At 34.5% G+C, this 16,609-nt stretch overlaps 1 protein-coding gene across 3 annotated transcripts; it reads right to left on the bottom strand.

The window, feature by feature from the left end:
- Positions 1–7,236: 7,236 nt before the first annotated feature.
- LOC148625113 (neo-calmodulin-like) lies at positions 7,237–13,943 on the bottom strand. Of its 3 annotated transcripts, none has more exons than XM_088568404.1 (5): positions 13,746–13,943; positions 12,849–12,888; positions 10,481–10,624; positions 9,051–9,293; positions 7,237–8,190 (listed from the first exon to the last, which is right to left on the bottom strand). In XM_088568404.1, the coding sequence occupies exons 1-5, from the start codon at positions 13,770–13,772 to the stop codon at positions 8,168–8,170; spliced, it is 477 nt and encodes a 158-aa protein (XP_088424530.1). In that variant the 5' UTR covers positions 13,773–13,943; the 3' UTR covers positions 7,237–8,167. The 3 variants fall into 3 exon arrangements, with proteins under 3 accessions (XP_088424530.1, XP_088424531.1, XP_088424529.1); XM_088568405.1 differs by lacking the exon at positions 13,746–13,943 and adding an exon at positions 13,592–13,649; XM_088568403.1 differs by lacking the exon at positions 13,746–13,943 and having other exon boundaries at positions 12,849–12,963.
- Between the last annotated feature and the right edge of the window lie 2,666 nt (positions 13,944–16,609).

Here is a 16,609-nt window from a genome sequence, read left to right as displayed (position 1 = left end):
AAAAACAAAAACAAAAACAATCTACACATTTTAGGTGTAAAATGGATTGCAGTGGACGAAAAAGTGATAAAAGTTTTATTTATTAAAAGGATTATGGTAGAGTAATCAAGGGAACCAAGGTTATAGCGGTAATCAAAAGAATGCAATCTAGGGATAAAGATCATACATGGAAAATAGACATACACTTCAAAGAACATAAAGCAACTAAAACCACACATACAAAGCAACAAAAGTAAATGAGTAGCTCGGACTCCGCTAAAAACTGGAAGCATGGACCATGTGCACCGGTAGGGTAAGCATCCTCTGCTTTCCTAGCAACTGCCACCGAGTTGCTCAAAAAGTCAAGTCCGGGGTAGACGAAATAGGAAAGGAAAACTATGACACGTTGAACAAATCAGTTATCATAGCGTGGATGGATACACCGTAGTGATGACGACCATAAAACTGACATAACGTATGAAATGTGATATGAACACTCAATACGCAGGTGCTGAAGGGATGTCGCCACAGATGAAAGGAAAAGATGAAAGAAACATCGTCACGTGTATCGTAAAGTTCGGTCAATAGTTTTCCTATTCCATCGACTTCTAAGTGTAGGTCAGGTTTTGAGGCTGACCTCACAGTGTCTGTAGCATCCTTTATCGCAAGTTCTTTGGGGTATAAGCGATGTATCAAATCTCCGAAATTAAGATATCACGTCATCTATATAGCGGAAACCGAGATTAAAGGATCTAGCTAACGATATTTTTTTCTTTCGGATCAGATGAGCTATGAAGTCAGCCTCTTGAGAGTGAAGTAATAGGTCAGCAAGTTGAGGAGCACAATATGTTCCCATTCGAATGTCGACCGTTTGTTGAAAAACGCGTCCACCACACTGCACAAATATGCTGTCCATTAAAAATTCCAGCATTTTGTAAATATCTTCTGCTGTATACTTGGAAGATGATTTGGAAATATTTTTACACAGTATGAGGAATCTCCACCAAGAACTATATATTAGTATCTAGGTGTACCATTTTAATGGAAAAACAACGATGTATAATGTTTTTAAGTCGGGATTCTAACTGAGTATTGGGAATAGAAGTATACAGTGTTGAAAAATAGGTTTTAATACACTATTATATTCTGATAATAGTCTTGAAGTGATTACTGATTTTCTCCAAAAGATCTTTCGATTTTTCAGAATCCACATTGAATTAATACCACTACGGGAGTAACAAGTGTTGTGGTAGGACTGCAAACCCTCTTTGACAGATGTAAGTATAGAAGTTAAAAGTTTTGAAAGAGGTTTGGTGGTACATTTTGCAGATCCATCTATGTAACGTTGTTTTAAAGTTATACTTTCAAATTATGGAGCGTGGTTTATTGTACTTAGGACCTTCAGAAAGGATATTACGCAGAGATTTTTCGATGATGGCTAAATCTCCTGTAACGACGTAACTAGAAGGATCTTATTTTAATGGAGAGTTTTTGCTAGAACAGTCAGGTGGTTTAGCCTTGAAGTCCTTAATCTCGAGGTTCTGCAATAGAGTTGTCGGGGTATATGGTTTTTTACCCGTCAGACTCTAATTCCAGGCCGAAAAATGATTCTCATACAACACTACGGTTGCGGGGCTGATTTATTTTTTTTTTGCGTAACCGGCGACGCACTTTTCTGACGCACTTGTTGACAATGGGCGCTAAAATGAGTTAATAAATTTATGATTAATTTTGAACTTTATATCGTGAAAACCACACACACCACAATAATATAAATGAAAAAGGTAACTGTTTTACACCTGGATAAAAATGCCGACAAGTTTTGTCAAACGCTTTTACTGTATCATGACGTCACGAAACGAGTCATTCATGCATGGAATTCGGCGATGGATGCATATAAACATTAAGATTATGGAAATTCAATGTCGGCGACCAGTTCATGTTAAATTGCGATGCAGGCTCCGTTTCACCGTCGGAAGACATTTGTGGACGACTACCGATCATCTGCAGTGGAATGCGGAACGAGAAGGATAGACCAGCATAGGTTTATACAAAATAACACAAGAAATACTCAGACATCATTTATAAATACATCACATAAAAACAAGTCACGATTTCAATATTCAAACTTTGTATTTCCAATGAGGAGAAATATTACATGCAGAGTAATTTAAATCTTAGTTTTAATTTTGTACAAGTGTGACCCATCGATGAGCAGGTTTGAAAAATTATTTAAGTAGCAGTCTTTGTAAGAATCATGCTAATTTAGTAAAATGTGATTCACCCTTAAAAATGCTATACAGTTTCATGTTTTTCTATTAAGTTGCATTATAGCTCTATATGATGAAATATTTAATTGTTCATTCCAATCTGTCTGCTCTAAGGAGTTAATTCACATTGAAAATCCAATAGTTTCTATAGTATTTTAGTGTCATTTACAGAGTTATTTCCCTTACTTTGATACTGTGCATTCTATATAACGCTGGAAGGGCCTTTGATATACTTAGCTCCGTTCTTTTGTATGTTACGTTTTTTTTATGGTTTACTCAGTTTACCAAAACCAATTTTGTTCTGATAATTTGAATTCTCATTAAGCATGGTGACTTTTATTATGTAACAACTAACCTTTGCTGTTAGTATCTTCATTTCAACATATTTAAGAGACAAGTAGTTTTCTAATTAAACGAAGAAATTAATGATGAAAAAAAAAAAAACAAAAACAAAAACAATCTACACATTTTAGGTGTAAAATGGATTGCAGTGGACGAAAAAGTGATAAAAGTTTTATTTATTAAAAGGATTATGGTAGAGTAATCAAGGGAACCAAGGTTATAGCGGTAATCAAAAGAATGCAATCTAGGGATAAAGATCATACATGGAAAATAGACATACACTTCAAAGAACATAAAGCAACTAAAACCACACATACAAAGCAACAAAAGTAAATGAGTAGCTCGGACTCCGCTAAAAACTGGAAGCATGGACCATGTGCACCGGTAGGGTAAGCATCCTCTGCTTTTCTAGCAACTGCCACCGAGTTGCTCAAAAAGTCAAGTCCGGGGTAGACGAAATAGGAAAGGAAAACTATGACACGTTGAACAAATCAGTTATCATAGCGTGGATGGATACACCGTAGTGATGACGACCATAAAACTGACATAACGTATGAAATGTGATATGAACACTCAATACGCAGGTGCTGAAGGGATGTCGCCACAGATGAAAGGAAAAGATGAAAGAAACATCGTCACGTGTATCGTAAAGTTCGGTCAATAGTTTTCCTATTCCATCGACTTCTAAGTGTAGGTCAGGTTTTGAGGCTGACCTCACAGTGTCTTTAGCATCCTTTATCGCAAGTTCTTTGGGGTATAAGCGATGTATCAAATCTCCGAAATTAAGATATCACGTCATCTATATAGCGGAAACCGAGATTAAAGGATCTAGCTAACGATATTTTTTTCTTTCGGATCAGATGAGCTATGAAGTCAGCCTCTTGAGAGTGAAGTAATAGGTCAGCAAGTTGAGGAGCACAATATGTTCCCATTCGAATGTCGACCGTTTGTTGAAAAACGCGTCCACCACACTGCACAAATATGCTGTCCATTAAAAATTCCAGCATTTTGTAAATATCTTCTGCTGTATACTTGGAAGATGATTTGGAAATATTTTTACACAGTATGAGGAATCTCCACCAAGAACTATATATTAGTATCTAGGTGTACCATTTTATTGGAAAAACAACGATGTATAATGTTTTTAAGTCGGGATTCTAACTGAGTATTGGGAATAGAAGTATACAGTGTTGAAAAATAGGTTTTAATACACTATTATATTCTGATAATAGTCTTGAAGTGATTACTGATTTTCTCCAAAAGATCTTTCGATTTTTCAGAATCCACATTGAATTAATACCACTACGGGAGTAACAAGTGTTGTGGTAGGACTGCAAACCCTCTTTGACAGATGTAAGTATAGAAGTTAAAAGTTTTGAAAGAGGTTTGGTGGTACATTTTGCAGATCCATCTATGTAACGTTGTTTTAAAGTTATACTTTCAAATTATGGAGCGTGGTTTATTGTACTTAGGACCTTCAGAAAGGATATTACGCAGAGATTTTTCGATGATGGCTAAATCTCCTGTAACGACGTAACTAGAAGGATCTTATTTTAATGGAGAGTTTTTGCTAGAACAGTCAGGTGGTTTAGCCTTGAAGTCCTTAATCTCGAGGTTCTGCAATAGAGTTGTCGGGGTATATGGTTTTTTACCCGTCAGACTCTAATTCCAGGCCGAAAAATGATTCTCATACAACACTACGGTTGCGGGGCTGATTTATTTTTTTTTTGCGTAACCGGCGACGCACTTTTCTGACGCACTTGTTGACAATGGGCGCTAAAATGAGTTAATAAATTTATGATTAATTTTGAACTTTATATCGTGAAAACCACACACACCACAATAATATAAATGAAAAAGGTAACTGTTTTACACCTGGATAAAAATGCCGACAAGTTTTGTCAAACGCTTTTACTGTATCATGACGTCACGAAACGAGTCATTCATGCATGGAATTCGGCGATGGATGCATATAAACATTAAGATTATGGAAATTCAATGTCGGCGACCAGTTCATGTTAAATTGCGATGCAGGCTCCGTTTCACCGTCGGAAGACATTTGTGGACGACTACCGATCATCTGCAGTGGAATGCGGAACGAGAAGGATAGACCAGCATAGGTTTATACAAAATAACACAAGAAATACTCAGACATCATTTATAAATACATCACATAAAAACAAGTCACGATTTCAATATTCAAACTTTGTATTTCCAATGAGGAGAAATATTACATGCAGAGAACGTACAAAGTGTATGACTGATTTTCTAAGCGACATATTGTTAACATTTTCCAAGGCAAAAAGTAGTTCCCGTGTTATTCTAAAAATAACTGCCCAATATCGATTTACAATATTGGACAGGCAATATTGGCAGAGAATGCGTCCTTTACAGGATAAATCGCTGTAGGTGGCAGATGCTTAGAGTAACATGTCATTGCATTTTTCGAAGGCAACTTACCAATGCCGCTTAGTCTCCGATCTGTAACCTTTAGCAAACAAATCTAAAGCCAAGGTATGTTATGCTGGATGTATTGGATATACAGAATAATATAGGTGCCTACTGAATGTCACTCAGTTTTCATGGTATATCCATCTGCATGATGAAAACTGATTTATTCAACGGGTCATGGTTTTCCTTTCATCGTTTGTCTACCCCGGACTTGACTTTTTATGAGCAACTCGGCGGGTGTTTCTAGAAAAGCAGAGGACGCTTATCCTAACGGTGCACCTGGTCCATGCTCCCAGTTCTTAGTGGAGTCCGAGTTGGTCATTTGCTTTTGTTACTTTGTATGTATGATTTTGGTTACTTTATGTTTTTAGTTGTGTATGTCTGTTTTCCATGTCTGGTCTTTGTCCCTGGATTACATTCTTTTGATTACCGCTATAACCTTGGTTCCCTTGATTACTCTTTGAAGAATTAATGTTCTTACATGGGTCCCAATTAAAATATTTCTAAAACGGGTGAGAGAAACTCTGTTCTCCCCGAGTTGATCGAAAAGTTGTCATAAATGCATATTTTCTATCTGAATAATTTGGGTACTAATCTGTTTCTTCGGCGAATTGATGCATTTAGCAACGGATAGTGTAACTATGGCAAAGACGTCATATTTCCCACTGGCATTTTGAAGTTACATTAAAAAAACATTGTAAAAATATTGCAACAAAGCAATAAACATAGTATATGACATAGCATTCTCAAAGCTAATATGAACTATGGATTTTTAAATACCTATGTAAGATTCGAGAACATTCCATGTTGTAAGACCATCAACGTGCATCGACCTGCATTCCAAACCTTCCTTAGAAAATAGCTGTTTTCTTAAAAACTGAATCTTCTTCCCCTTATGTGAGAAACATCATTTAATTCGCCGAACAAATATCAAAGAAACGATCAAAAAAGGTCAGTTTGTCTACATGCAGAGGGAATCATCCTGCAACATTTCTTGCCATTGCTATTTTGTTGTTGATACATATGACCTTGGCGTCACAAATTTGAATTTCCTTAACTTAAATGTCAATGCCTTTCCAGATGCTGAGACATACAGCAAACTGTTATTAGTTAACATTCAGACGACGGGAAGCATTTTTTCTACAAATACTTTCTTGGAAACAGATTGTCCTGTCTCTGACTCGAGTAATAGCAGCAAACATAGCTATGGTTCTGTTGTAAGTTTCAGGTAAGATATTTGGGCTACAGAACGCAGTATTACTCGCGTAAGTACCAATTAGTGGAATCTTGAATCATTCTGATCGTAGTAATTCCAATGAGTACAAAAGCGTAAATTCCGAGAGCCTGATTGTCTTCGAAAACATAACCAAGCACTAACTTATTCAGCAGACAGCAGAAATGGCCAGGGTGAAAATAGTTTGGTGGATGGGAATTAAGCAGATGATGAAACCCATCAGAATCAATCCTTTTCAGGATTAGGTTGTGAAGATGAACGATTTCAAATTGAAAGGGCGGGTGGAAATGAAGTGATTGGAGAAAGAGCTGATAGTAGTACAAAAAAATAATATAGAAGAGAATGTTAGAGACAATATAAATAGAGGAAACGAAGATGCAATGGTATTGGATGAAAATGGAATACCAAGTACAGGTGTTAATGAAGAGTCCAAGAGTCAGATTGAGAATGAGAATGAACAAGATTTAACTGAAAGGGAGAATGAAATTGCAGAAATTGTCGATGAAACCGAAGTGGATGCAGAGAAGTATAAAGAAGACAATACTAGTACAAGAGAGAAAGTAAACAAGGATGAAGAAATTTTTTTTAAATGTTCCTTCATTAGAGGTTATGCGTCTCAGAGAAAATGAGCAAGCTGTCTGTTATGGGCAAGGATGGTATGATACAGCAATGAAGCAAGAGCAATAAGCAAGTGGAGATTGAGTGTGTGAAAGAAAATTAATGTGTGTGAATAATTATTAAAGATATGTGTATTCGGCTTGGAACGGGGGAAATAGCTCGGCGAAGCCTCGCATTTCCTACCCGTTCCGTCGCCTCATCACATATCTTTAATAATTTTCGACAATATACCTATATTGTATATTTAATAAACGTTTTTTATATATCTGTTTTATCTATGTTCTTTAGGATTGTTTAATTCCTCACTGACTGAATAAATAGCATAATGTCAAAAATTTCGAGTTTGACAGTTTGACATTTTATTTTTATATACATAAAACGATAATGAAAATGGTGAATACGTCAAAGGGACAACAACCCATCAATATGTTTGTTTTAAGTAAATCTCAAAAATATATATTGTCAGTCAGCCTTCGGATGTTTTGAATTTTTTTTCCTTTCTAAAATAAATAACAAAAATGTTACCCAATATAAACATAAACTGATCCCATTAATCTAGCCTAGCACTAAAATTGCATTCAATATTATGATGTAATCTACATTACCGCACATTCCATGCGCCTGTCCACAGTCAGGAGATGTTGTTACATATATTTTTAACATTAATAAGCTAAAAACATATACCAATCACTAGTTCTTTTTCAGTGTTTTACTCTTAAAAATAATATACATAGGAAACGGACTCGATCGTTTTGATAGTACTACGGTTGTTCGACAGCTGGTGTTGATATCTAACTTGTAAGCTGAGTAAACACATCCGTAACAAGAAAGTTTGGGGTGTCGTTGTGAACTTTGAACTTTTCCTCACTTAAACTAATGCCCGACCAATTAAAGCTCGTGTTTATAGTTTTAATGCTTTATATTGCTTCCTGGGATATGGTTCGTTTTAACAAACGAGCCTCTTGCTTACGGGCATGGTAACTGGGTGGAAGAGCTAGGTGATTTTTTCTCTGTGATTGGTAGGACAGAACTATATATATGTATATATTTATATATGTGCGTGTCTGGCTACATACGTGTTGTGCTATTTTACTTTAAACACTTATTTCTACACTCAACTGAACGTTGTATTTTCGGTACTCAGAGATGATTGTCATATTGGAAATTCGAAATTAAATTTTTCAGAAGATACTAAATACATCCCTGTTAATGATAGTTGGTTTTGACTATTAAGAAAATGTCTCTCAGCATTCAGAAGTTTTGGTAAATATATTCATTCCAGCATTGATACAAACTCTGAAAAAGTAAAAAAAGGAGATATTAAAGGAACGTCTTAATCTAAGTCACCCGCGGGAAAATTTAATTGTTAACGAGGCTCCGTCGAGCTAGTGAACTACTATACAATGTATCTTACCCAAGGTTTGCCTAAGGTTTCCAATCTTGCACGAGTATACTAGCTTGCGTTGATTCTTCTCTAACTTTGGGTTTGATTTTGGATTTAAATGACTTACATTGTACACCCGATCAAGATTCTTCAATGTGGTAAGTGATGAGTCATGCACCCCCTGAATGTTCTGGTGTAAAATTTACGTCACCTCAAAACAGTCATTGGTTTAACAAACGCGTTGGGCAGATGTAGTTTTTAACTCTTTATTTCATTGTGCCATTTTTTTTATCGGAAAGCTCATGTGTTTTTTCTCAACCCGTGGGTGATATACCGTAACGGATGTCGCACTAATAAAAATTGGAGTATGGTTCTGTCTGTACAGTAGAAAAAAAACTTTACAAAAACTAAGAACAAAATGATACCATTTAAAAACACCAGTCTCATTAGTTCAGACAAATGTCCTTTTGTTTTTGTCTGTTTTACCCTTGATATAAGATATACAAAGACACTTTTCTTTTATATCATTGCATATTTAACAAATATTATCTTTTAGTGAACCACCATTTGATTTTTAAAGGGGCTAGAATGAAATTTTAAATAGAAATACAGAAATTTAAAATTTTCCTAAATTAATCTCACCCCCCCCCCCAAATCTAATCAAAAGCCGATCTCGCAGCTCTCGGTTTTCTGTTATGTCGCGTGTTATTGCCCCCCCCCCACCTAAAAAAATCATACAGTTGATTCCTTACGTTAACTGAAAGATAATTACCTTCGTAGTTAACCACGCCGTCTCCATTATGGTCGGCTTCTCTGATGAGTTCGTCAAGCTCATGGTCTGACATTTTCTGTCCATTACTGGCCAAGATAGTTTTAAGCTCCGCTGCAGTTATAAAGCCGTCGTTATTTCTGTCAAAAAGTCTGAACGCCTCCCTAACCTCTGACGCCAGATCCACTGATTTCATGATGTTTATTGCCATTTCTAAAAATTCCTGGAACTCAATGGCACCGCTACCTTTATGTACAAAAAGACCATATTTACTTAACTTGCAAATATCTCAATTGCTATCAGTACCAAAATAATCGGGGAAAGGCTTCACAAAAAGTCGTTAGTGTAAAATAAGTCGTACTTTGTAGCATTATTATAGATTTTTCAATGTAACGTCCGATTGGCCGCTGACGTACAAGAGCAATTTTAGACTGAAAGGTTGATGCTTGTATTTGGAGGAATGCGTGATGCTAGCTACTAGATTTCTTTAATATTTTGATATTTTTGTAACTTAATGTGTTGAAACATATACATTTACCATTATGAAATTGATTTTAAAGTGAAACGAATTCTTCATGGTAGATTAAACCTTTTCACGAAGCATTCTTTTCTTTTTCATCGTGCAAAATCGTACGGAAGTATGCATTTTCAATGGTCAAAGAGTGTTTCAAATTATGTAAACAAATTATCTTTAAATTATTTTAAATGAATCTTCGACAATAAACTGTGTATGATGAAATTATAAACCTTTTGTTTTAAACGTCTTTTAGAAGCGGAGAAAATTGGTGGGAAATGTATCATTCGCCTTGAATGTATCAAGGGACGTTTTATTATTATTTTTTTAAATATTGCACAAGAAAACAAAATCGATGAACCCTCCCCCTTATTTTAACTATTCAAGAATGCCATGTAAGTGTTCTTTACACAATTTTTTCTGTAGTCCAGTTTTTTTTTGTGAAGTAGTCAAAATTCGCTACAAAGTCTGCATAAAATGTTGTAAAATGCACCTATATTAAGGCTCAAGCTATCAATTATCTCGAAATCAAGTTTTTTTTATATCAAAATTTTACAGTGTGTTCGTTCAAGGTTGTTTTCGAGAAAAATGAGGAAAATCTATAAACTGAAAATATTAGGTATGATCTACCTCCAGCGTATATGTTTAAATGATAAATTTGGAGAAGACCAAGACACGACAGGGAGTAGCAAAAGAAGAAAAAAAAAGCAACAAACATGATTCTGATAACAGACATAAAGCAAACGATACTACATTTTTTTTGTAAATGAGCATCCTGAACTCCTTATATAATAAAGTACCATTTATTTACCGTGTTGCGGGAAGGGGATCTAGCATAAGAAAATTTCCATGGGTAATTAAACAGTATTAAAACTGAAGGGAAACACCAATTTCAGATCGCCCGGTATCGTATACTAACCATCTTTATCTACTTTAGTTATCATTTCTTGTAGCTCATGTTCTGACGGGCTGTGACCGAGTGATCTCATTACAGTGTCTAACTCCTTTGTCGTAATCGTGCCATCTCCATCTTTGTCAAAAAGGTCAAATACCTCTTTAAAATCTAGAAAATAAAATAATGAAAAAACTAATTGATGGAGTTATTATCAAAACAATGTGTGTTCGTCTATTGCAACCTTGTTTTGAAAGCGTAATCAAGGGAACCAAGGTTATAGTGGTAATCAAAAGAATGTAATCCAGGGTCAAAGACCAGACATGGAAAACAGACATAAACAACAAAGAACATAAAGTAACTTAAATCATACGTACAAAATAACAAAAGCAAATGAGCAACTCGGACTCCGCTAAAAACTGGGAGCATGAAAATGTGTTTGGTAAAAAAAAGAACTTGAAACGAAGGAAACAAGACAAAATGACCAGAAAAGGGGTACACTGAACCTAATTTTGATTTGAATTATTGTTTCCCTCAAGTCCCGTGTTTTTCTCAAATCTTGATTTCAGGTGATCTGATTGGTTGAAATTTAAGTTGAGGAAGAATTTGAGGTGTATTATGAAACCAGACCCTGAGCTTTCATGACAGATATACATTACAAAATTCTATAAGGGAACTCCACTTCTGGAATATTAAATGAACTGTAGCATAGCCCTATCGATGGGGTGGGGTCAATTCCAATATACACTGTGATAGGGGTGAGCCGCTGGAATATCCCCTTCTCATTCTTCAAATTATAGTTACGAATAGAATCAAAGACTGAAGTCTTCAAAGTCGCTAACCATCAAATATTCTATGCCACTGATTTCGGCTTGCTTTCAACATCCGGGCGAATTCAATGCTCTACTAAACTTAACTCCCACAATCAGTGATTTTCTCAATGATTGGACTTGGTTCAAAATTTAAAAATCACAAATTTTATTTCGCTAAAACTTGAAGATTTTAGGTCGATTGGTAGTATATACATTCATATTCCTTTCCATTTCACATCTTTAGACATATCGTACATTTTATTTTGTACATTACAAGCAAAATAAGTGTATTCCTTTTTCGAAAATAATCTATTCTTGACATTTTAGAACGTTTCACAGGTTATGTCAGTTTTAAAAGTTCATAAGAGCTTGTGTTGTAATGTTTTATATGTACCGACATTCTTTTGAACTTTGTTGTGTAACGCAAGAGTTCGTCAATCGGCCAAGATCGGCAAACTTCGAGTGAAGTTGCAATATGTTTTATTTAAAATCGGGTGACTTCGTAACCGTGATGACCAGAATGTTTCTCCATCAAAACAACTCGGAGACTAGGCTGTTCTCAGTTATATAACAGAAAGTTTAATGCTAACCGAACATTTCATCTTTTTAATATATACTTCCCGCTGCTCATACAAGTAAACAATACACGTATAGTATTTAGGAGGTACATTTTGATCTCTTATGGAGCTAGAATTGACGATTCTTCGGCAGAATAAGGTATTGTAGTAATATACTAAGTATAATTATGCAAATTAAATACGAATGTACAGTACTGAAATTACGAGGGCAAGAAGTCGCTAACAATATTAACGACTTAAAACTCGGACTGTTGATATATGACAAGGTTGAATGTACATACCAGAAGCAGTTATGTCAAAAATAACGTGAATTCACAAGTATAAATCAAGTTAAAATTTATTTAAACAAGCGTCAACAAGTCTGTATGGTTATAAGTGAGCTTTTTAGTATAACAAGTCTATGACAATATGATCTTCAATAAATGATAAGATTGGGTACTAGATTTTGTAGTTACTCTATCTGGAACTATATGTGTCACAAATCCTAAAGGCACATGTGAATTACACAAAGCAGAAAGTACTAGAACATACATTATGGCGTCATAAATGAGTCACTTTTTTATTCCTCCATTGCCTTCTATACAAAATTTCTTTTCCAGAAACAAATGATATGAAGTCTTCCGAACACCATTTTCTAACATTTCCAATATTTTTTACCAAAAGGAAAGGAAAAAAAATATCATCTAATTGTTTTTTTTTAGTTCTTAAATTTGTTGTTGTTGTTGTTTTTTTTCATTCGTCAGCAGTTTTTGAATATTATATAGTAATGATTGATGTTTGTGTATTTGTGTATGTAAGTAATTTTTGACGTCACATTTTTTCATCTGCTTCATCTGATATTTTCATTTTTTGTTTTATTGTCAAAATACAAACCATAACCCTTGCATTTGACTATAAACAAAAAAAATAAAATATCCATTGAAAACATAAAAGACCAGCATAAAATATGCGGAGTTACTAGATCCCCCTGGGATATCCACATGTCATATAAATGAAATACCATACCTTTAACTACTTTATCTAACTGTTCCTGTTGGGTATTAGTCTGAAATTTTAACAAAGTATAAAAGTAATTCATTTTCAACTTTCCAAGCAAACGGATGTTTACATTTGGTTTGCACGTTACAATCAAATGACGTTACAATAAACATGATAAATGAAAAAAAAGCGCGCTCAAGTATTTATAATAGGCAAGCTCGTCGGTGAAAGAGGATATTTTTACATTTTACACGCCTGGGGCGGAGCCAGGATTTCATGTTAGGGGTATATATATAGAATTAATGAGAAGTTTTAAGTGTAGAATTTTGAAAAATCAATATTTCATGTAAAAAAATCTTACTTTATACCAAATTAAGGCCTTAGGGGCGCGCGCTCGATTCGCCCCACCTGAGTCCGCGCCTGCATACAGGGACTTTCTACTACAAGTATTTATATGTAAGTCTCTACACATCATATGCAATAGAATAGGTACACGAAAATATGTGTATTGAAGTGTTTTATAGTCTACCAGTAGAAGTAAGAAACGTATATAAGCATTTAGTCATGTAATGTATATAAGTATACATATTTTCGAATTTAGAAAAATAAAAATAATGTAAAAGAACACAAACGTCTCTGCACGATTCTGTGAATGACACTCAAAGGCGTAGCGTCTTACGCAGAGCACAAAAACTGTCATCAGAAAACAGACACATTGCCCAGTGATTGTAATCATTACAGAAGTATGTTAACATGGAACGTAAACTTACCATTTCTGCTTGTTCAAATTCAAACATTGTAAAAATATAATACAAACCGTCAAATGAGTAATTCGAACCATTTAAAACTACAATAGCCAGTATATATATATACTGAAGAACGGTATATATAAGAACCTTAACTTAAAATGTTATTTACACTTACAAATGTGAATGGTTGTACATTCCCCATTTAAATATTTCTAAATATTGTTTCAATGATTTATCACGATATATTTCTAACAAAGCGAATGTCTGTTCGATTAAATAAACTACAGTCGACTAGCCTAGTGCCCCTTTACACAATATAATCATGACAAGTTGTTGCAAACGGTACAAATAGTTTCATATTTATGATAATTGTTATAGATTCAGTTTTTCACCTACTTATAAATCTTCCCTGTTGTGAAATTGTCAACAAACGAGGCCAAATGGAGGGTATTCTAACTTCTATTCATGTTAACAAACACTGGAAATTAAATCTAGTCTGTCGATTCTTCAGACGTCCCGAGTGTATTTGTAATCAAGAAGATAGCATCTTGTACAACAACTAATTCAGATGAACCATTCACGAGTGGCCATTTGAGAATTTGTCTTTAACTATAGTTGTTCACATGGTGTGCTTATTGAGAAGGAGTGTTTATGGAGGACTCTTACCCTATCGGCGCACATGTTACATGTTCTCAAATATGAATAAGTAATTACATGTAAAAAGATTGAATGGAAAGGGAAAGGATTGAAAGTCTTTACATGTAATGTTCCAATTAATTAAGTTTGACTTTTCAGTGTTAACAATGGGGATAGATATTTGTAAAAAAAAAAAAAAAAAGCATGAATCCGATGAAGCGTCATAAAAAAGGAAACTTTTCCATAATTTTTCATGTTTTATGGTACATTTTTTGTAAAAATAAATATATAATGAAGGGTCGTCAGAATGCTATTGTATTTCGTTTTCCCCTAGTGATGTACTTTTTTTGCCTTATACAGATACTGATTTGTTGGATGCCCTTCCTCACTTAAAGCTAAATTCTAGATGAACAAGTCAGATATGTTTGGCCTTGGAGCTTCTGCAGGGAAAAGAAACGTAAAAGGCGGAGTTACTTTAAAAGTGTAACACCTACCAAAGGATACAAAATAACAGATGACATATATGAACTGAATAAAACTAGTGCAAAGCAAATTTGTATACAATGTAGTGATGTAGATTCTTGAGTGCTTTGACAGCTTACAAAAAGAAAAGAATAATTTTGTCGTATCGCATCATAGAATTTGATTATTATAAAAATTAAACATTAACTGTATTGTTTTTTGTTTGTTTTTTTTCATGTTGATGATCCTTAGAAGACACTCATTGAACCTAATTTCAAACTGGCCTTAACTTGTGATTAATATTAATATAGTCCTATATAATTATATAGTTATAAAAAAACACACACAAACAAACATGTACATAAATAAGACAAATACACAAACACAATACACAGAACAGTCAATATCATAACATATATGAATATATACAAATTTAAATTTATATTTTAACACATTCACTTTCATATGATATCAGCAATCTTTCGTAAAAAAGCACACACTCTTATATATAATTAAACATTACAGATAGGCAATAACCCACCAAATTTAATCATATTCGAGTGCTTTAATTAGTAATCTGGGATGTAACGAGAACTCAAATACCGTTGGATTATTACACTGGAAGAATATCTAAAATTCATCTCCCACTCCTTCTTTACAAAGATTACTTATTCTTTGACTCCGTTTGACTCCAGACCACTTCCAAGTTTCTATGGATAGTTTTAAGTTGGAACATCTTAATTTTGTCAAATGAATACGTTCTGCTGGGGACAATCTGAGAAGATATGGTTCAATTCTGAATTCATGTTTAAAAGTAGAATAGAATTCACCACGAGATGTGTTGTCCATTTGGGAAACCAAGATCGATAGAATTTATCACATAATGTCTGTTTGACTGCGGCCCCGTGCAGGTCCGGGTGTTAAAAGAATAGGCCTGCAGCAGCGCTAAGCTTGTCGTATAAGGCGACTAAATGGTGATCAGAAACCTAGCCTGGGGCTAGGCGCTCTGCCCACAGAACAACTGGGATGTGTGCCCCAGGTGGTGGAATGGGGTACCCCTGGCGTGTTACATAACTCTCCATAAACCATAAAATTCGGAGTGCTGCTTCTCAGTTTAAGGATATTTTTACAAAATTTAAGATGCACCTTTTCAATGTTTTGCATATTTTCAAAACCCCAGAGCTCGGAGGAATATAACAGCATTAGTGATATCAAAGTACCAAATAACTTCAACTGTAAATCCATTGGCAGTGGTGGAATGTTTCTTAGTTTCCTATGGAGAGCAAAAAGAGCTTTTTGGGCTTGATCTATTAGACGCTTATGTGCAATAGTGAAACTGCTGTTGTGATTGAAAACCGTGCCTAGATATGTATACGACTCTACTATTTCTATATTTTTGTTATATATTTGAAATTGAAAATGTTGTTTACACTTTCTTTTACTGAAGACAACAACTTTTGTCTTTTCAGTATTAACTTGTAACTTCAATTCTTTACAGTAGTTAACTAACACATCCAATGCTTTTTGCATATCTTTCTTTGTTTCTGACATCGTAATTGTATCATCTGTATATAGCATTACAAATAATTTTACATATACATCAAACATTTCAGAGCATGAACTTTCTCTTACACCAACTCCACTGTTCAAAAGGGCAGACAGTTTACCTTGATGTCTGATACAAGACTTAATATTCTGACACATATTGAAAAAAAAACTGAAATATTATCTCTGTTATATTGAAATTTTGAACTTCTAGCCTCAGACCGTCTCCCGAAACTGTGTTAAATGCTTTTTTTAAAATATAGTGTAATTCTTGTATATGTATTCGGACCCGAAACCAACCTTTGTTCTTATAAATAAGTACAATAATTCCTTGTGACCAAAGGATAAAACTGAGAATCATCATATATATCTTCAGTTGCAATAAGATTTTCAAAA

This window comes from Perna viridis, chromosome 2 (assembly GCF_037379345.1).
Source record: "Perna viridis isolate PV_CMFRI_1.1 ecotype Kerala chromosome 2, ASM3737934v1, whole genome shotgun sequence".
Lineage (NCBI taxonomy): Eukaryota > Metazoa > Mollusca > Bivalvia > Mytilida > Mytilidae > Perna > Perna viridis.
The sequence above is the reverse complement of the archived record's forward strand: the minus strand, read 5'-3'. Positions and strand labels throughout refer to the sequence as shown.

Bases quoted from the DNA above. Each gene is read 5' to 3' on its own strand.
- LOC148625113 (XM_088568403.1), bottom strand. From the start codon at position 12,921: ATGAATTACTTTTATACTTTGTTAAAATTTCAGACTAATACCCAACAG. The intron at 9,294-10,480 runs GTTAGTATACGA...TTGTACATAAAG, and splicing joins AACTAAAGTAGATAAAGATG to GTAGCGGTGCCATTGAGTTC. The intron at 8,191-9,050 runs GTAATTATCTTT...TTACTTTTTCAG, and splicing joins CGGCGTGGTTAACTACGAAG to AGTTTGTATCAATGCTGGAA.